This window comes from Elephantulus edwardii, unplaced genomic scaffold (genome assembly GCF_000299155.1).
Source record: "Elephantulus edwardii isolate Elephantulus edwardi_28Jun2011 unplaced genomic scaffold, EleEdw1.0 scaffold00003, whole genome shotgun sequence".
In the NCBI taxonomy this organism is placed as follows: domain Eukaryota; kingdom Metazoa; phylum Chordata; class Mammalia; order Macroscelidea; family Macroscelididae; genus Elephantulus; species Elephantulus edwardii.
Genome location: NW_006399753.1, coordinates 26,768,852 through 26,789,731, shown reverse-complemented (window position 1 = coordinate 26,789,731; position 20,880 = coordinate 26,768,852). Strand labels below are relative to the sequence as shown.

At 36.8% G+C, this 20,880-nt stretch overlaps 1 protein-coding gene across 6 annotated transcripts in view; it reads right to left on the bottom strand.

Annotated features, from left to right (window-relative positions):
- Window positions 1-20,880, bottom strand: part of SCN1A (sodium channel, voltage-gated, type I, alpha subunit) — a 114,937-nt gene that overhangs the window by 19,603 nt on the left and 74,454 nt on the right. For all 6 annotated transcript variants that reach the window (XM_006879331.1, XM_006879332.1, XM_006879335.1 and 3 more), the window contains exons 17-20: window positions 19,405-19,525; window positions 16,669-16,823; window positions 10,383-10,556; window positions 6,508-6,630 (exon numbers count right to left, since the gene is read on the bottom strand). In XM_006879331.1, the coding sequence (XP_006879393.1) occupies window positions 6,508-6,630; window positions 10,383-10,556; window positions 16,669-16,823; window positions 19,405-19,525 (573 nt within the window). The remainder of the gene's footprint in view (window positions 1-6,507; window positions 6,631-10,382; window positions 10,557-16,668; window positions 16,824-19,404; window positions 19,526-20,880) is intronic.

Sequence of the window (20,880 nt, the reverse complement as noted above, 5' to 3'; positions counted from 1 at the left end):
AAGGAATCAGTCTTACAGACTCCATTTTGATAATATTATAGTTTCGCTTTAAAATTATTTATTGACTCCCCACTGATTAGATAATATTTTTTCCTTGCATTAATAATCAAATCACACCACAATCAACACCTCTATTTTTTATTTCACTACCACCAATCCTTCTAACTTAATACCAATTCAAAATATAATTGTGAGGTGCTCAATATTATGTTCCAAATTCCTTGTCCAGTATCTCCCCTTCTGAAATATTCTTATGAAAGTTTCTAGTTCCAAAAGCACTTCCTTTATGGGGCCTAACTCACTCTACAATTTAGTCTCTAAAATAACGAAGAGATTTACAACCTTGGAATCCAAGAATCAGAATTCTAGGACTGGACAGGACAAGGAGATTATTTAGTATTGTTCAGTTATTGGGGGTGGGGGGAGGGAAGAGGTTAAAAAAGGTTAAATTCAGCGAGTAAGCTGACAGTAATATGCAGTGCTCTTAATATTCATTCTACCTTTCAGCTGTTTCTCAGAATTGCTCCCAGGTATATAGTACTTGTATTGTTCTTTATTTGTTGTATTTCTATAATGATCATGTATTTTTAAAAATTAAGATGTAAAAATATATTTCTGGATTCTCCAAGGTTTTGAGTACTCTGAATATATGAATATGAGTGCTTTGAATAAGAGAATATAAAAGTACCTAAGTGAATGAATGATTGAATGCCACAAATGTAATTGTTCGTTCATTAGGATTTATTATTGTTGTTGCTGTATATTGTCTAGTTGGAACCAGCTCAGCGCTGACCCTCTAGAGGATTTTCAGAGGCAGTCAAACACATGGGAGGAGACTGTCCACCTTTCTCCTGAGGAGCAGCTGATGGATTTGAACTGTGTGCCTCCGAATAGGCAGCACACCTCTTTACCACGAAGCCACCAGAGCACCCTGTCAGAATTTGTCAAAACATTAAGAATGTTATCTTTGGATTTAGAAAGAGAATAATTAAAGATATTAAAACAAGCACATTTTGGATTAAGTAGTAAATGTAAGATGTCTTCTTTAGAATTAGGGTTTAGCTTTACCTTATACTTGACTCTAAAAAATTGGTAATTTAAGTAAACTGTCTATATCAGCACATTTCTAGATAAGATTTACAACATTGACACTCAGCTGGTTTTATTTTCAATAAGATTAAAAAAAATTTATTATTAAATATGAGAGGTGCATTAATATTTAAGATTTCATTAAATTAAGCATTGAAAAATCATAGAGAGAATTGTCTTTTCCCAAGAGCCCCAAGCCATTCCTTGCTTCAGCAGCGAGGGAGGTGTAATAACCCTTTTAAATCTCTAGGGAACTGCAGTAATTGGTTCCCATGTGGTGAAGTTACCAGGCAAAATTGGCCTCAATAAATTGGAAAGAACAGATTGTGGTTTCAGTCTGCAAAAAAAGGACATGTCTAAGAAAGGAACTACCTTAATGAATTAATAGGAGGCAATGCTGCTTCTTACAAGCTTTTAAAAAACCTGTCATCCCAATACTTTTTCCTATCTAGCACTTCTGTCATAACTCATTCTTGTAGAAATCTGTGTGGTTCATAACCATTTAAGAAATTGTTCAACCTTTAAATGTAAGATTGATAGTTGAACCAGATTTGTTTTAGGATTTTTAATATAAGCAAAAAGAACTTCTTGTCTAAATAATTTCTTTTATAAATATTTCAAAATTGTAGATTCTACCATTTCTTTAACAGAACTCCAGCATCATTGGGTGAATGACTAAAAATAAAAAAGGAGCAAACTACTAATCTTTTTGATCCATAAGGAGTAACGTTAGGTTTTTTCCCACACTCATAGTGATATTGCATTGAAAAATTTAATTAAGATTATTTTAAAAAATATAACATATCAATTATCAAAATACCAATATTTTCTTGCCTCTTCAAAAAGACTTTCTATTTTCACTGTTATATTCTTTATGATCTTAAAAAGTTATTTGCTTTGTGTGTCAGTCATCAAGGTGATTCTAATTCAAAGTGACCCTATAGCATAGAGTAAAACTGCCTCATTTCCTTAGCTGCAAATCTTTACGGGAGCTGATCACTAGGTCTTTTCTGCAATGGAGCTGAGTAGGTGACTTTGAACCTCTGCCACCTTTCAGTTAGTAGAAGAGTAAGTGTTTGAATCATGGCACCATCAGAGGGCCTTTTAGAATTTAGCGAGGAGTTACTTATCTAAGAAGTAAGTCTATTCATTCAATTTTATCCTAATCTTCATAAGATGTTTTTATATCTTAAAGGGGGTTCTATCTTTTTATTTCAAGTAAGTAGGTGCTTTCAGGTTTTCCCCATTTTAAAACAAAAACCATATGTGCTCATTCAACTCTTTCTTCATATATTTTTTGCTTTTTACATTTCCAAAATAACCACACACATTTAGTAAAAATGAGGACAATCACATAATTAACACATCAGTTTTATGGAACCTGGAATATTGCACCTTTGCATGTGTTCATACACATCAACAAAGCAAGGAGCCAATTGCTAGTGCCAGGAGGGCGCTTTTCAGAACCAGTACACTAAAAAGGAAATGGCACATGCCTCAAATAGAATCATCAATTGACAAGTTAAAATATTGACACAATCATCCTATGTAGGAGTTTCCCGCTCTCACTGAAAGCATCACATAATCTCCCATCAACGGATAACTCAGTATATACATAACTGCATCATTTTCAGTACAACTTAATAAGGAAATCAACCACTGGAACTAAAATCCATAGAGGGTACATTCACAAAGGTTTGTTTTCTAAGACAATTTAAGACCACTGAAAACATGGGATTCAACTCTAAATACTATATTGACCCTACTGTGGTACAATCATATTTGTCCCACTCCCTCCCTCGTCCCACTACACATAAGTCACAGTGAAAGGATTAAAGGTAGCAAAAGGGGTAATACAGTACCCATAATAAAGGGTTGAGGGGAGGAACCAGCGCTCCACCCCATCCAAGTTGGAGCAAGATTATCCTATATGAAATAGAAATATATAGTTTGTTATTAGTTAGAAATCTGATATGACAGAACATTTGGTGTTACTTTTTGTATATGATGCTGTCTGTTTCCCTATCAATAAAGACTTGATTTCTTTTGAAATAGACAGTATTTAAGATTTCCTTGGTTAGGAAATGAAAAATACAAATTTAAATACATAATTGTATTTTACTGTCTATATATTAAAGACATCAGTTCACTTTCTGGTCAGGTTTACAAAGTTGAAATATTTGGACTGGAAATTTGAAATACAATAAATGTTTAAAAGCTGTCAGCCAGAAAGATGCATAAAACATGCAAAAATAACAAAGTGCAACGTGATGGTAATCTACTTATTACTTTCTAACTTAGTACTGAGCATAGTACAACATGCTTCATTTGTAATGCTGCATAAAAGCACATGCTTTGAAAAAGTGACAGAACAACAAAAATAAAACGAGTGCCTGAGTTTTGCTTTAACACAGCAATTGCAATTTTATGCTGTTAGGGAAAAGAATTAAATGAGAGTTTCTGAATATATTCCAATCTCAAGTACCAACTATAGTAGTTATTATAAAAATCTCCCCATGGTAAAACTGTAATTATATTTTTATAAAATTAAAAAAATCAAGCACTAGATTTTTTTTAAAAAATTGATCAAGGTTATTTTTGTCTCAACAATGCCAAACATATTTGGAAATGGTCAATGTTCTATCATTATGAGACAAAGTGCCATATTCATAAATCTGACCATTTAAATAGTTGCATTGTCAACCAGCATCTGTAAGGAGCCTCTTCTTTTTTGAAGCAGTAATGTACATAAATTAACTTCATCTAATATCAAAAATATAACTGATAAATAATTATGAATAAAGTTAGATTCACAAAATCAATTTTGTTACGGTACTTCTGCAGTATCAAAATTTATCCTTCAAAATGTCTTTCCTAGCCAATTATTAACTATTTATTTTGTGCTCATGTGTTTATTATATTAAGAAGAGAGGATTAAGATGGGATAGAAGCTCCATCCTACTATTTCTGTTGTTGATTGCCTTTGAGTCGAACACAACTCATAGCGACCCTATGAACAAAAGGCTTCAAGCCTTTCTATTAACTATCAACCTTTATCAAAGTTCATAGAGTTTGTAGAGGCTTTTTGTTTAGGAAGTGGATGTCACTCATGCTTCCAACTAGAGGCTTTTATAAGCTCATGGAACCTCAATGCTAACTCTCTCTTTTTAGGATACCCCCTTTACAGCCAACCCTGCAACTGATAGTCTACAAAGCTCACTAGTCTCTGCAAAACCAGCTGTATACCTACAGTCATGTGAATCATTCTCTGATGAGTCTAAGTCTCTGGAAGAACTAGCAAATCACCAAACCCAAGGGACATAGAGGAGTGAGGTAACTATAAAGGAGGGATTGTTGATGTGGGAAACCATGGAGTTATACAGCAAATCAAACATTTGGGACATGTTGACTTGGCACTTCTTATAATTAGTCTGCTACTATCTTAGCGGAATGAACTATAATCCAGTAACAAAGTGATCTATCTATCTATCTATCTATCTATCTATCTATCTATCTATCTATCATCTTTCTATCATCTATCTGTCTCTATCTATGTTGTTGTTGTTGATTGCCTCAAGTCAAGCATGACTCATAGCAACCCTATGAATAAAAGGCCTGAAATTCCTCTATAATTATCAACATCTGTCAAAGTTCAGAGATATTTTGGAGGCTTGTTATTTAGGAAGTGGATGTCACTCCTGCTTCCAAATTTAGCTCATGGATTTAATAAACTTCCAAGAAGACAAATTTATAATGTTTATGAGCGTTTTAAGGTGACTTGGTGGAGCAATTAATCATTTGTCTCCTAATGGAAAGATTGGTGGATTGAACTTCTCAGTTGCTCTGTGGGCGATAGATAGATATGAGTGTCTGCTTCTTTCAAGATTACATCCTTGGAAACCCAGTGGAACAGATGACTCAACTCTGATGTCTAGGGTGACTACAAGTTGGAATCTACTTGAAAGCAAAAGCTTTTAATTTGGTTTGTAAAATTTTTAAATGGTTATCACTATTTGGGTTTCAGAAGTCTTTTAACATGTATTGCTTTCATTTGGGCAACATGATTTGAAGTAGAAGATATAAATATATCTAGCTGAAATGGCTAGTTTTAAAAAAAACCTCACAAAAACAAAATGTAATTTTTTAATTCGAAACTCAAGTTTTAGATACAACTCAAGACCAAAAACAAACAAAACACTCAAGCAAACAAAAAAATCACTGTCGTTGAGTTAATTCTAACTTATAGCAACCCTGCAGAGTCTTTCCAATAAAATTTTAGTAGAAATGTATTAACCTCTATAGCAAATAAAAGTAGGTTTTTATATTTATTGTGCTAATTTGTTTCTAATGAGGAACATGTTTTCCTAGTTATTAAGAAAACTGTAGACAAATCTTTTGTTATTAAACGATGGAATTTAAAGTGAATTTTACTTGAGAAAAAAAAGTGAGGTTCATGCTATAAATTCCCCAGAAAATTCAAACGGAAATCTATAATGTCGTTTTATTTTTAGAAATGAAACTATCTTTGGTAGCAGAAAAGAATGGTGAAATCACACTTAACTCATTAGTTTTGTCTAGAGTAAAGAAAGTTCAATATTCTTAAAATTCTTAGAGATAATTTTTACATATATTTATGCCACATATATTTATTTTTTGTACTTTTAAAAAGTTTTGGAAAATAAGTCAATAATGTAATTCTTTCTAATAGGAACTATAGACAATGATATAATGTTCCATTAAAAGTAAGAATACATAATTCTGGTTTGTTAATAAACAAAAGATAGTATTTTTAATGTATGTATATGCCTATATATATGATTAATGTAGTTATAAATTATATTTTTAAAATAAAAATTTTTAAATAGGTTAACAGTTGACTATATTAAAATAATACAATTTGTGGCACTATAAATGATCCTTAAGTATATGAAAATAAATCACAATTTGGCATTATGTAGACAAAAGTTTTGACAACTCCTTTTATTTTTTTTTGTTTTACACTTTTACTTTGGCACACATACAAATAATATTATTTTTAACAAAACTAAGGTAAGTCATCAAAAATAAGAACTGCCTTAGAATTCACATTAACAGATTTTTTATTATTTTTATCACTGCATAAGGTACTTTACTAGTACATCTGACTTTTGGTATGTAGATTTGTAAGGAAACTCCCAAGATGGACTAAAAAAGAAAGTAATTTTAATAAGCATAGCAGATAAATGATATTGTATCATTTCACAGGGAGGCCTATATTCTCTTGCATATCTCCTAGAAGTAAATATGCAACAGATAAAAAAAATAAGGTAGCAATTTTGCAAAGATTTGCCATTCCTTTGCATGCATGGACTATAATTTAAAACTTTTTGTTTCATTCTAACGATATACAATACTACAGGCTCTTTCATTTTTCCTTACCCTCATCCCTTCAAATCGTGACAAGGCTCTTAGAGGTCTCAGCGCTCTTAGTGTCCTTAGTGATTTGATGGCTCCAAGTTCTGAGTAGCCCAAGGCATTTGCTGTTAAACTGACCAATGAAACCTGTATGAAAAAGTAAAAGGAAGTTTTGTCATTCAATGTGTAAAACGGCAGGGAGAGTAACACTTAGTCTCATGTCCTTAAAGTGGATTGTCAGGCAGGGCCTGACTTGAGAAAAGACATCATACTGCAAAAAAGCGGAGGGTCTGAGAAAGAAAGGAAGATCTCTCAACAAAATGGATTAACACAGTGACTCTAATAATGGGCACCAGCATGTCAGGCATTCTGAGGATGGCACAGGATAGGGCAGAGCTCAGATCTGTTGTTCATAAGGCAGCTATGAGTTGAAGTCAACTTGATGACACTTAACAACAACAACAACAACAACAACAACAACATGCTAGGGAGTCCTGGGTAGGGAGTAGTCTCTAGAGAGCTGCACTGCTAACCTAAAGGCTATGTATTTCCAGTGGTTCAAATCTATCAGTGGCTCTGAGTGGGGAATTTCTTATAGACGTGGAAAAGCAAAGGAGGGTTGATAGAGTCAGAATCAGCTAGATAGCAGGGTGGAGTCATTATCCAATGTAAAGTCTCTGGGTGGTTACATTTCCTAAGTGTTGGGCTACTAACCAAAAGGTTGGCAGTTGGAATTTTCCCAGAAAAAAAGTGGCAGCCGTGGGAACTGGGTGGAGGGCAGATTTACTCCAAACCACTCAGGATTGCCATGAGTCAGAAGGACCTTGATGGCTACTGATGTGTGATAAAACAAAATCTCTGCCTGCAATTACCCAAAGAATGAATGCTTATCAAATTTGCAGGAAAAACATCTAGAAGTCTAAGAACACTTGAAATAAATGGTGTAGTTTTAAAAACATGATTAAAAGGCAAATGGATAAAAAAAGGAAATGTTGTTGTGTGCCGTTGAGTCGTTTGCAACTCATAGCAACCCTATCTATGTACAACAGCTCTAAACTCTGCTCTGTCTTGTGCCAATCTCATTGTCTCTGACACACTCATCCCAATTGCCCCAGTCACCAAATCAATCCACCTCCCAGAGGGCCTTCCCCTCCTGGGCTTGCCCTCCACCCTCCCAAGTATGATGTCCTTCTCCAAGGACTGGTCCCACCTCACAACATGACCAAAGTATGTCAGATGAAGTTTCAGAATCCTTGCCTCCAAGGAGCAGCCCGGGTGAACTCTCTCCAGGATGAATCTGTTTGTTTTCTTAGCAGTCCATGGCACCCTCAGCACTCTTCTCCAACACCAAAGCTCAAAAGCATCAAATCTCCTTCTATCCTCCCCGGTCATTGTCCAGCTCTCTGACGCATAACAAGTGATTGCAAAGACCATGGCCTGTACCAGATGCACCTTAGTCTCCAGAGACACACCAGGAATAGATGATATACCAATTGACGTATTTCAGCTAACAGATGCTGCCCTGGATGTGCTCACCAAGTTGTGTCAAGAAATCTGGAGAACAACCACTTGGCCAACTGACTGGAAGAGATCTATATTTGTTCCCATTTCAAAGAAAGGTGGGTGACCCAACAGAGTGTGGAAACTATAGAACAATATCATTGCAAAAAAAAGGAAATATCATGCATACTAATGATCCACTATATTCTGAGGCTCCATCTGCCATGCTTTGAGCATACTGCAAGAAGGGACCAGTTTTGGAGAAGGACATGCTAGGGAGAGGGGAGGGACAGAGTAACTGAGGAAGACCCTGGATTAGATGGATTAACTCGATGACTGAGGTAATGGGGGTAGGTTGTCTCAGGATAGAGCAGGGTTCAGAGGTGTTGTACATAAGATCCCTGTGAGTCACACATGATTCAAGGGCACATAACAACGACAGCAACAATACATTAGTGCAGGGGCCTCTGGTAGCATAATCCAGTTGCAAGATGGGAAATTTCTTCCCTTGGTATTTGCCTCCTTGGAAACCGAATGAAGGGTCAGCTATGAGTCAGTTCTGACTTGTAAGCTGCAAGTTTTTAAGTAACTGTTATTTTACTGTATACTGTATTATAGTAACTGTTTAGTAATTGTTATTGTTAATTGCTGTCAGGTAGATTGCAACCCCTGGTCACCTCATGTGTGCCAAGTAGAGCTCCTTTACAGGATTTTCAGGTCTGTGACCTTTGGGAAGCAGATTGCCATGCCTTTCTTCTGAGACACCTCTGAGTGGCTGGAATTTCCAATCTCTCAGTTAAAGTCGGATTGCTTAACTCTGTGCCACTCAGGGGCTCCATGAAGCATAGCAGATGGAAGCAAAGCTCAGGTAGTGATAAAAGGGTTAAACTATATTGACATTTAAAAATATTATGTTAAAAAAATTAATGTAATATAACTTCTGATTCATGGACCACCAACATTTGACCCTTCTCTTTTTTACGATGTGATACAGGAATTATTTCTTTAAAGTTTACTTATCCATTTTAAGTAACATTATTAAACTTTCTCAAATAGCTTTATCTTCTTTTTTTTTTTTTTTTTGTTTTTTTTAGAAAGAATCATAGAGATAATGTGTATAACTGTTAGCTCTAGAATAACTTTTCAAAAGAAAAGTGCATACTCTTGCTATATTATTATTGTCCTTTCAGTGTAAATCTTTTGGTCATAAATCTTGGATATCATAGACATATTTCCCCCCAAAGCTGGCAGATTAACATGGAATATGGTATACAACAAATCATAAGGGCTCACTTTAGGCTAAATGAAGTGGTAATTACTGGGTTACAAATTCTGTGAATAACTATTTTGGTGTATCATGGGCTTGTGCTTGTTGCGATTCTAGTCAATACTAAAGGTAAAGTCCGAAAGAAGAAAAGATGTTCTTATGGCACACCTTGTGTCATAGTATGGAAAACCAGTACTGGTGGCTGATAATTCAATTCCAACTCATGGTGACCTTATGTGTCTTAGTCGAGAATTGTGTTCCGTAGTTATCAAAGGTGACATTTTGAAAAGTAGGTTGTCAGTCTTTTCTTCCAAAGCGTCTTTAGGCAGACTTCCAACTGGTATCCTTTTGTTAGCAGCCAAGGCCAATAATTATTTGCACTGTTCAGGAATGCTATAAAGGAGTTGTCTACCATCTAAAGTCTGTGATAAGATCAAATGAACTTAAAAAAAAAAAGACTGGATCACTCCTTTCTCCTTCTCAAAACAAAATAAAACAAACATTTCCTTGCCCTCAAGTTAGAAACAATTAATAGCTGACCCTCCACTGTATTTCAGAGATTGTAAATTACATGGGAGGAAAGTCTCAACCTCTCTCTTGTGGAGATCTGGTAGTTTTGAGCTGTCAGAGACATGACCTTGGGTTAGTAGTGCAACCCCCTATAAACTATGCCACCAGAGCTCCATAACATCACTGTTCATTGGAAACTTTCAATAACAAACATGTTGTTATTGCTATTTTATAGGATCAGAGCGCAAAACTTAATAGCAGACAACAAGCAGTGATTTCAAATGCAGCTCCACACTGTATTATCTACTTTGAGAAACATACATTTCAAGTACCCCTTCTTACACATTTTCATGCAAGTTATAGTTGTTTAAAATGTTTTGTTGGGTTTTTTTTTAATTCTAGAGAGCCTTCCATAAATCCTTTCCCTAATAGCTTTATTTTAAATTAGGACAAAACCAGCCCATTTCTTCTAAAGTTTGTACTCTCACCCAATCAGTGAATTAAGTTTCTCTCAAGAATCAGCAGGTATGGGAATACAACAAAGTGATTAGAGATTGAGTAGTTTAGAAATAGCATAGAAATAAAATGTGTTTTTAAATTTAAAAAAATGGAGGATACTTACATCAACAATTAAGAAGTCAAGCCAACACCAGGCATTGGTGAAATATGTTTGATAGCCATATGCTACCCATTTTAGAAGCATTTCAAGAATGAAAATGTAAGTGAAAACTTTATCAGCATATTCCAACATAGTCTTAATTGTCTTTCGCTGATCAATATATATGTCTTCAAATGCCTATAAAGAAAACATTATACATTTTAATTTTAAAATTATATTATGATCTGTATGTTTTATCTTTCTTATCTGTCTATTGATTAACCCAAAACATGGCATTTTTGATTGGTTTATATCCCTGTGGAATTCATACAATGAGAAAGGAAGACTGAAGAAGAACTGATGCCTTTGAATTGTGAGATATACAATTGATATTGGTGAGAATATGAAATGTGCTATGGGCTGCCAAAAGAACAAGCAAATATGTCGTAGAAGACATGCAACCAAAACAAGGATGGTGAGATTTCTCTCACATACTTTAGGCATGTTATAGGAGGGACAGTCCTTGGAAAAGGATATAATGCTTGGAAGAATGGAGGGTCAGTGAACAAAAAAGAAGGAGACCTATTCAATGAGCTGTTAACGAGATAGATTACGAGTAACTGCAACAAAGGACTGAAACACAACACAGAATGTGAAGATGACCCAGCACCACACAGGGTTTGATTTGTTGTATATAACAACATGAACTTTGAGTTCTTTGAGTAGGAATCAATTCAGTGGCTTAGTGGCAGCTAACACCTAAAAAAAAAAGAATCTCTCTCTCTCTCTCTCTCTCTCTCTCATCTATGTATAGTGAAATTTGTGAGATTAGGAACCTGACAGACTTTTTCCAGGACACATAAGCTTGTTGTCTTTAATGACACACCTACCACTATTTTAATAGATTTTCATTAGGTGCTGTCTGTTCAGTTGACTACACCTCATAGCAACCTTATGAACAACAGACCTGAACCTTGTCCTATCCTTCACCGTCCTCACAATCTCTGTCATGTTCAAATCCGTTGCAGTAGTCACTATGTCAACTCTTCATGCTGGGGTCATTCTCCGACTCTCCATTTTTCCCAGCATAATAACTCCCTCCAAGGATTCCTGAGAATGTGTCCAAAGTAAGTGAGATGTATTTTCACCATCTTTGCCTCTAATGAGCACTCTGGTTGTACTTCCTTCAAGACAGATCTGTTCGGTCTTTTGGTAGTCCATAGTATCTTCAATATTCTTCACCAATGCCACAGTTCAAAAGCATCAATTCTTCTTCAGTTTTCTTTTCTAATGTCCAACTTTCACAGGAAACAACTGAAAAAACCATGGCTTGGTTCAGGTTCACCTTAGTCTTAAACTTACACCCTTGTTCCTTAGAACTTTGGAGATATCTTTGAAACGTATTTCCTTATTTTTTTTCTAACAAAAATCCTCACCAGTGGGCCAGTAGGCAATATCATGATAAATGGGGAAAAGATTGAAACTGTCAGTAATTTAATTTTACTTGGATTCATAATCAACACCTATGACAGCAGTATCCAAGAAATCAAAAGACTTCTTGCATTAGGAAAATTTTCTGTAAAAGATTTTTTTAATGTAGCTATAAGAAGAGATGCATTTTAGTCCCATTCAAAAAAAAAAAATTGACCCAACAGAGTGTAGAAATTATCACACAATATCACATTCAAGCAAAATCCTGCTGAAGATTATCCGAAGACAACCGTAACAGCACACTAACAGAGAACTACCAGAAGTACAAGCTGGATTTAGAAGAGGTCCTGATGCTAGACACAATATCACCAATGTCAGATGGATTTTGGCAAAAACCACAGTACCAGAGGAATGTTTATCTGTTTTTCATAGACTGTGCAAAGACATTTGACTGTGTGGATCACAACAAATTGAGGCTGACCTTGAGGAGGATGGGAATCCCAGAACACTAGATCGTACTCATGTGAAACCTATACTCAGATCAGGAAGCAGTCCTCAAGACAGAACAAGGAAACATGGCATGGTTCAAAATCAGGAAAGGATGTGCATAAGGAATGTCCTATCTCCATATGTTTTCAATATAAGCAGAATAGATTATTTGGGAGGCTGGGCTTTATGAGGAGAAATGTGGTATCAGGATTGGAGGAAGACTCATCAACAACCAATGTTATGCAGAAGATACAACATTGCTTGCTGAAACTGATGAGGACTTGAAACACTTGCTGCAGAAGGTCAAGGACTGTAGTCTTCAATATGGATTGAAGATCAACATCAAGAAGACAGATTCTTATCACTTGGCAGCACTGTGATGGACGGGTTAGAGATTGAAGTTTTTAACAGTTATAGTTTGCTCAGTTCCAAAACAACAGTCTTGGCACAGGCAGTCAGGAAGTCAAAAAACAAATTATATGGGGGAAATCTGCTGTCATGGGCCTCTCCGGAGTACTGAGAAGCAACAATATCAGTCTAGACACTAAGGTGAACCTGATCCAGGCCATGGTCTTCACAATCACTTGCTATATATCAGAGAGCTGGACAATGACTAAAGATAATGGAAGAAGAATTGATGCCTTTGAGTTGTGGTGCTGGATAAGAATGTTGAACATACCATAGACTGCAAAGAGAACAAATTAAGTCTGTTTTGGAGAAGGTGAAACCAAGTTGCTCTTTGGAGGCTAGGATTTTGAAGCTTTGTCTCATACTTTTGGCATGTGGCCAGAAGGGACCAGTCTTTGGAGAAGGACATCATGCTTGGAAGGGTGGAAGGACAGCAGGAGAGGAAGAACCTGGATGAGATGGATTGATACAGTAATTGAGGCAGTGGAAGTAGGTATGTAGAAGTCAGTGAGACTGGCTCAGGATAGGGCAGGCTTCAGGGCTGTTGTACACAGGGTTATTATGAGTCACAGGTGACTCGATGGCACATAATAACAGCATTAAGAATCTATCTCACTGTAGGGCGTGGGGTTTGGGGAGGTGCGGGGGGGTGTGTACCAATGAGGGAGTTTTGCTTTTGCTTTTCAAGGAGAGGAGCAAACGGGGGGGGGGGTTGTGCAGGGAGAAGGGTGCAACAATGAATGAATGGAATTCCAAAATCTCTGTAGATGTTCATTGAAATGAAAAATAAACAAACTAAATTAATAAAAAAAGAAGAAAAATAAGAATCTATCTCACACACAAAAAAGAATCTATCTCACAATCACTTTGAATTTTCCTTCTCTAATAGGTTTTTGCCTTATACAGGTTCTGGTGTTCACAGGTTTTACTACATCTTCCAACATAATTTCATTGAACTAAGAGGGCAAAGGAACAATAGCCATTGATTATTTTCTTTTTAAGATCTTTCAATAATTCAATTAGGGGAAAGTTATAATCTTTATGACTAAATATACAGAAGAAACACATAAAATCATAATTCCAAAGCATTTATTTGACTTGCTAAGAAATAGTGCTGATGTTCTATCTTGATCTAATCACCGTAGTTCAAATTATTGGTTCTTTTGCTTTGCAGTTTCCTCTTCTTTCTTTTTCTTCTCCTTCTCTCTCTCTCTCTCTCTCTCATTTGGTACCGGTGGGATAGTGGTAAAGAAATAAAAAGGGAAGGCCTCTATTTCATAAAGCAGAAATTGTAGTTGATCAGCATATTGCTCAGTTTTATTAAATAGGTTCATGTCTTTCCCCCTTTACTTTGTTCTTAGCTTATATTTCTCAGCAGAGATATAATGTAGCCACAATAGTAAAATAAAAGGACTTCTCGTTTACAGCATAATCTGTATTCATCTAATATTAAACTCTTCCATTTTACATTCAACTGTACATTCTTTTCAATGGTAAGTTTCTTTCTTGTCTAAAGTCACTTGTAGGGAAAATTTATATCATCACAGAAATACTTAGGAAAATATATGCCTATGTTAGAATTACAAACTTTAGTGGAAGAAACTTGAAGTTAATTATTTTTAAATTAGGAAAATCCTTGCTTCATCCCTTCTAGCCATCTATCAAGAACTTGTCTAATTGTTGTTGTTATGTGCCATCAAGTTGCTCGTGACCCATAACGACCCTATGTACAAGAGCCTAAACCTGGCTCTAGCCTGTGCCAATCTCATTGTCTCTGACACACCTACTACCACTACCCCAATCACTGAATCAATCCATCTCATTGAGGGTCTTCCTCTCTTGTGCTGTCCTTCCACTCTTTCAAACATGATGTCCCTCTCCAAGGATTGGTCTCTCCTTACAACATGCTCAAAGTATGTCAGACAAATCTTCAGAATCATTGACTCCAAGGAGCAGCCCAGCTTCACCCTCTCTAGGATAAACCTATTTGTTCTTCTAGCAGTCTATGGTATAGTCAACACTCTTCTCCAGCACCACAGCTCAAAGGCATCAGTTCTCTTTCTATCATCCCTAGTCACTGTCCAGTTCTCTGATGCATAGCATGCAATTGTGAAGACTGTAGCCTGGATCAGGCACACCTTAGTCTCCAGACTGACATCGTTGCTCTTTAGTACTCTGGAGAGGTCTCTCACAGCTGACTTTCCTAGGGCAATTTGTCTCTTGATTTCCTGGCTGCTGGTACTAAGACTGTTGACGGTGAAGCCAAACAAACTAAAATTGTTAGCTATCTCAATCCCTTCGCCATCTATACTGATGCTGCCAATTGCTCCAGTGGTGAGAATCTTTGTTTTTTTGATGTTGAGCTTCAATCCGTATTGAAAGCTGTAGTTCTTGGCCTTCTGCAGCAAGCACTTCAGCTCCTCCTCAGTTTTAGCTAGCAGGATTGTGTTATCTGCATAATGCAGGTTGATGAATCTTCCACCAGTCCTGATGCCACATTAGTGAAACATTTTATTTGTGTCTAATCGCTTTTGAAAATGACTTTTCAATTATTTAAAAAATTATCTGTGTTCTACTTGATATTTTTTAAATTGCATTTGCTTGTAAATATAAACTAAATCTGCTAAAATGAACATCTATATAAAACGAGAAATCTGTCCTTAAATGATTCCCTTAGGCATGCTGCCCGATATTTATTGTTACCAACATTTATTGTTTCCTGAACAGTAAGAGAATAATGAAGACAATTAGAGATAGGAAAATGATCCCTTGAGACTAATTGACTGTCTCAAAGAGATAGCAATATTATCATTCAGAAACTGAATTTATAAAAACCCAGAGCATATATATCTTTCTAGTCACAGAACTTTCATTAATTGCATTATGGTTTCCATGCTGTTTCTATTATTAAATATGACTAATTGACTATTCATATTTGGGGGGTTCTAATGAATAATGTAGGGGAAAACAGTTTTATGGGCTATTTAGTAATAAGTAAACAATAATATTATTACTACCTAATATAGGAGGGACTGGAGAGCATTATGCTAAAGGAACTCAGTCTCATAAACACAAATGCTGTATAAGATCATTACTGTAGAATGAGTACGAGGATCTAAGGGGGGAGGCTTCATCATAGGGTCTCATAATTTGATGGGTGGAGGGAGGGGCTGGTAAAGAAAAGGGGAAAGATCTGGTGTGAAAAACAATTTATATGAACTTTGTAATTAAATCAGTATAAAATAAAAAATAGCTTATTAGGAATGCACGTTTACATAATAAAAGTAAGTAAAGAAATGAATAATTGCATATGTACTTAAATATTTACTACATTAAATATATTATATTAAAAATATATCTTATCCATTAAGGTACAGGCCATGGTCTTTGCAATCACTTGTTATGCATCAGAGAATTGGACAATGACTAGGGAAGATAGAAGGAGAATTGATGCCTTTGAGCTGTGGTGCTGGAGAAGAGTATTGAATGTACCATGGACTGCCAAGGAAACAAACAGATTCATCCTGGAAAGGGTCAAACGGGCTGCTCCTTAGAGGCAACAATTCTAAGGCTCCATCTAACATACTTTGGACATGTTGCAAGGAGGGAAAGGTCCTTGGAGAGGGACATCATACTTGGTAGGGTGGAGGGACAGCGAAGAAGGGGAATGCCCCCTATGAGGTGGATTGATTCAGTGACTGGGGTAATCGGGATGGGTGTATCAGAGGCCATGTGAATGGCACAGGATAGAGCAGGGTTTAGGGCTGTTGTACATAGGGTCGTTATGAGTCGCAAATGACTCGACGGCACCTAACACCAACAACAACATCCATTAAAACTATATAGTATGGAAGACACTAAGGTGGAGTAATTGAAAATTCATTGGGCTCTAAGACAATGCAGTAGAAGCAATTAACAAGTCATCAGTATTCAAGATTTTTAAAAAATGATATTGCTATATATTTGCTTCATAGCCACTCACCAGAGCACCACTACTAAGAAGAATCATGAAAACAATGAAAGTCTCAAACCAGTTGTGTTCAACGATTCGGAAACATGTTCTTCGCAGGTTCCACCATTGTTTTCCTCTTCCTTCTTCCACGCTGACCTGACAACATTTGAATCTTTGCACACAGCCTGCAAGTACAATGTGTAGATATGAGCAGATGAAGAACTTCTGCTGCTTCAGTAATATTCCTTGGCATGCCCTGGATTTGTCTTTGTATCACTTTGGATCTACTTGGTGGATAGGGCATAAGCCTAGAAGGGTAAGAACAATCATTAACTGCATGAAGTTGTGAAAGTGATTCAAACAAGTCCCATGATTCCTTGGTAGTATCTACTTTTCCTACTTCACTGTGTTTTCATCTAAGATAGAACTTAGTAAAGAGTAAAGTGCCAATAAGTAAAAAGTTGCTTTGCTTTGTGTTATACCATCCTATTGTACTCAGTTGAAGTCACTTTACAAAAGGGATCTACAATTCAAATTGACAATAATAATCAGAAAACTTCTTAAAAGAACATATGGAGTCTCCCATCAATATTGGATTTAGTACCATTCAAGTTTTCTTGGGGCATTTTTAAAACAAACTAGGCATTTCAAATTAATTTCATGTACTATATTGTGATATTCCTGGTCTTAAACTCTCTTTGTCATTGATTTCTTCATATTGCCAATAAACAGATATCTGTGAGTTCCTTTGTAACTCACAAAAGACCACAAAACCATGCCAAACCAAAACCACTTGCAGGAAAATAGTGATGTGATAGGACAGAATAACATTTCCTTGTATGGTTTCAAAAGCTTTATATCTTTACAGAAGCAGATAGCCTCATCTTCCTCCCAAGGAACAGCAAGTGGATTTGAACCATTGACCTTTGACCTTTCAGCTCTCAGTTCAGGGCTTTAACCATTGTGCCACAAGGACTTCCTGTAAGCATTGCAGAGGATGAATACTGCAACTGCTACTACTTGTTGCTGTTGCCACTGAGTATGACTTATAGCATCCCTATGAACAACATATCTGAACTCTGTCTTAACCTGTGCCATTTTTATCATCCTTGACACATTGAGTCCATTGTTGCAGGCATTTTATCAATCCATGTCGAGGAGGGTCTTCTCCTTTGCTAACCCTCCACCTTTCCAAGTATAATGTCTCTTTCCTAACAACATGTCCAAAATATGTGAGGGAAGCTTTTCCATATTTGTTTCAAAGGAACATTCTGATCACACTTTCTCCAAGGTATAAATGTTTATTCTTTTGGCAATCCATGGAATATTCAGTACTCTTCTCTAACACTACAACTCAAATGCATTGATTCTCCTCCTGTCATCCTTATACATCATCTAGTTCTCAGATGCATAGCATGCAATTGGAAAGACAGTGGCTTGACTCATAGGTACCTTAGTCTTTAAACTGACATCATTGCTCATCAGGTCTTTGGAGAAATCCCTGACAGGAGAAGAGCCCTGAGATAAAGGTCACAGTTAAAGGTTTTGTGGTTCCTGATGATCGAAAGAGAAACTGACTTATAACTGCTCTGAGGCAAACCTTGCAAGATGACTGAGGAAACCAGAGATTTCTTGAATTTGTGTTGCTGGACTGAAACCAGAGGCTGGACTTGTAAGATATTTTTTGCCTCCCCCACTCTCCAACTTACCAATTCTTGGTACCACAATTGTTGAGTCAACCCCTTGCTGCTGGTATGGCTCTAGAGGCACCATGGGGCTGGGCTATGGGCTCTCTATCTGCTTTCTGCTCTGGGGCAATGAGGAACAGTGCTATTCTCACTCCCTCTGACCCTTTCAGAGAGAAGCTTATGGCACTGTAACCCCATGTTCCAGACAGTCCTCAGGTAAATATTTACAGCCTCAGAAACCCAAGGGAGGGTCACTATGAGTTGAAATTAACCAATAAGCAGAGAATTTAGGTTTTCATTGGTTGGCTGAAATTTGAGCCACAGGGATGCATTTTATTCCAGGTTCTAGTGAGGATTAGGGTGGAATGTTTATGGGCCAATGGGTGTGAGTTGATGTGATTTGGCCTCCTATTTAAAAACAAATTTGGTCAGCAATATGGGGCTGGAATCCAGGTTGGAAGTCCTCTACAGCAGAGGGATTCTACCAGATTTGTTTGCTGGTTCTGGTGAGGATGAGGATGGAATGTTTACTGGCCAATGGGTATGAGTTGATTTGATTAGGATTTCTATTTAAAAATGCATTTCAATTGTTTTTGGTCAAATTTTCTTCTAAGTGGTATAGCACTGGTCTGTGCATTGCTGTACAGAGGTAACTCATGTTTGCTGTAATTGTAAACACTGTGACACTGATGCGATAATGGTGGACAGTGTTTGGTGGAGCTCTCCAATTAAAACAAGCTTGGAAGCAGGAGTAGCATCCACTTCTGAAATGGCTTGCTTCCAGAAACTCTATGAACATGGAGAAATGAACAACTATACAAGTGTTCAGGTCTTTTGTTGTTGGTAAAGTCACTATGAGTTGTCTACGACTTGATGGCACTTAACAACTACAAGAGTACACACTAATGGCTTTTATGATACCAATAATCCTGGCCTTCAGGTTTTTTTTGTTTGTCTCACATATATCCCCACTTCATACAGATTCTTCTACTGTGTGGTGATGAATTAATAATGATCAACCCTTTAAAAATATGCATTTCTGAAACAGCAAATTAGCCCAAAGAGCTGTTTTATTTACCTTCAGTGAAACAGGCTTCAGGTTCAAGTGTTTCTTCAGGTTCCACCACAGGCTGTTCTTCGGCAGGTGCACCAATGTCTACAGTGCTGCCTTCTGACGAGCTGCTGCTTTCATTAAGTTTCTGCACATCAGATGGACATAAACAGCAAGTCACATTCAGTTTGGTAATAACAAATGGCACAGTGAGAAATAATGCAAACTGTTAAGTTATTTTGAATTTGCATAAGAAAGAGAGCAAGGGAGCATTCTTTCTGCTTTTTTTAAAAAAAGTTGTAATAAAAGTGCAATGGATGAGAAATATATCCATGAAGGTATGTCTTCTTGTTGTTATGTGCTGTTGAGTCAATTGCAACTCATAGCAACCCTAAGAATAATGGCTCTGAACTTTTCCCTATCCTGATTCAACCTTACAGTTTCTTACACACCTGACCCCATTGCCACAGTCACTATCAAATCCCATCCCTCTTTTGCACTGACTCTCTACACTTCCAAGCATGATGTTCTTTTCCGAGGACTGGCTCCTCTTGGTAATAGGCCCAAATATGTATGTGAGACAGAGCTTCAAAATCCTTGCCTCCAAGGAGCAACTGTTTTCACCCCCTCCAGGACAGACCTATTTGTTCCCTTGACAGTCCATAGTATATCCAATATTCTTCTCCAGCACCACAACTCAAAGGAATAAATTCTTCTTCTGTCATCATTATTAATTGTCCAGCTTTCAGATATCTAGCCAGCAACTGAAAAGACCAAGGGCCAGATCAGGAACACTTCAGTCTCTAAGGTGACATCATTGCCTTAGATATGTTGTTGTTGTTGTTATGTGCCATCGAGTCACCTGTGACTCGTAGTTACTCTATGTACAACTCTGAAGGCTGCCTGTCCTGAGCCAGTCTCACTAAGTCTGACACACCTACACCATTGCCAAAGTTACTGTATTAATCCACCTCATCTGCGCTGTCCCTCCACCCTTCCAAGCATGATGACCTTCTTCAAGTACTGGTCATATAAAATAAAAAAATTCTGTTTGCTGAAATACGTTAGAGCCTGAGTGGTACAAGGTGAGAAACACATTTCATTACCTTGACAAATAATGGTTCTATGAAGGAGCCTGTGCCATGTAAAACTGAGAGAAGGAAATCTAGCTCAGTAGTATTTTTTTTCTCTTTTATTTTTACAATATTTGTGGGACATGAATTTTTCTACTCAGCGTTTTCAGAAGACATACACAAAAGACATAAAAGAAATTGTCTGCAGGCCCACTCAGACTAACATCTTGAATGTTCTCTCTGAATACCACACTGGATTTTAAATTTTTGGTGAGATTGATTCATTCACTAATTTTTAAACTAGCATAACAGTGTCATTGATTTCACATGCAAGCAAGATTCTGCTGCAGATCATCCAAAAACGATTAGAACAGCACATCAGCAGAGAACTGCCGGAAGTCCAGGCTGGGTTTAGAAGGGGTCGTGGTAC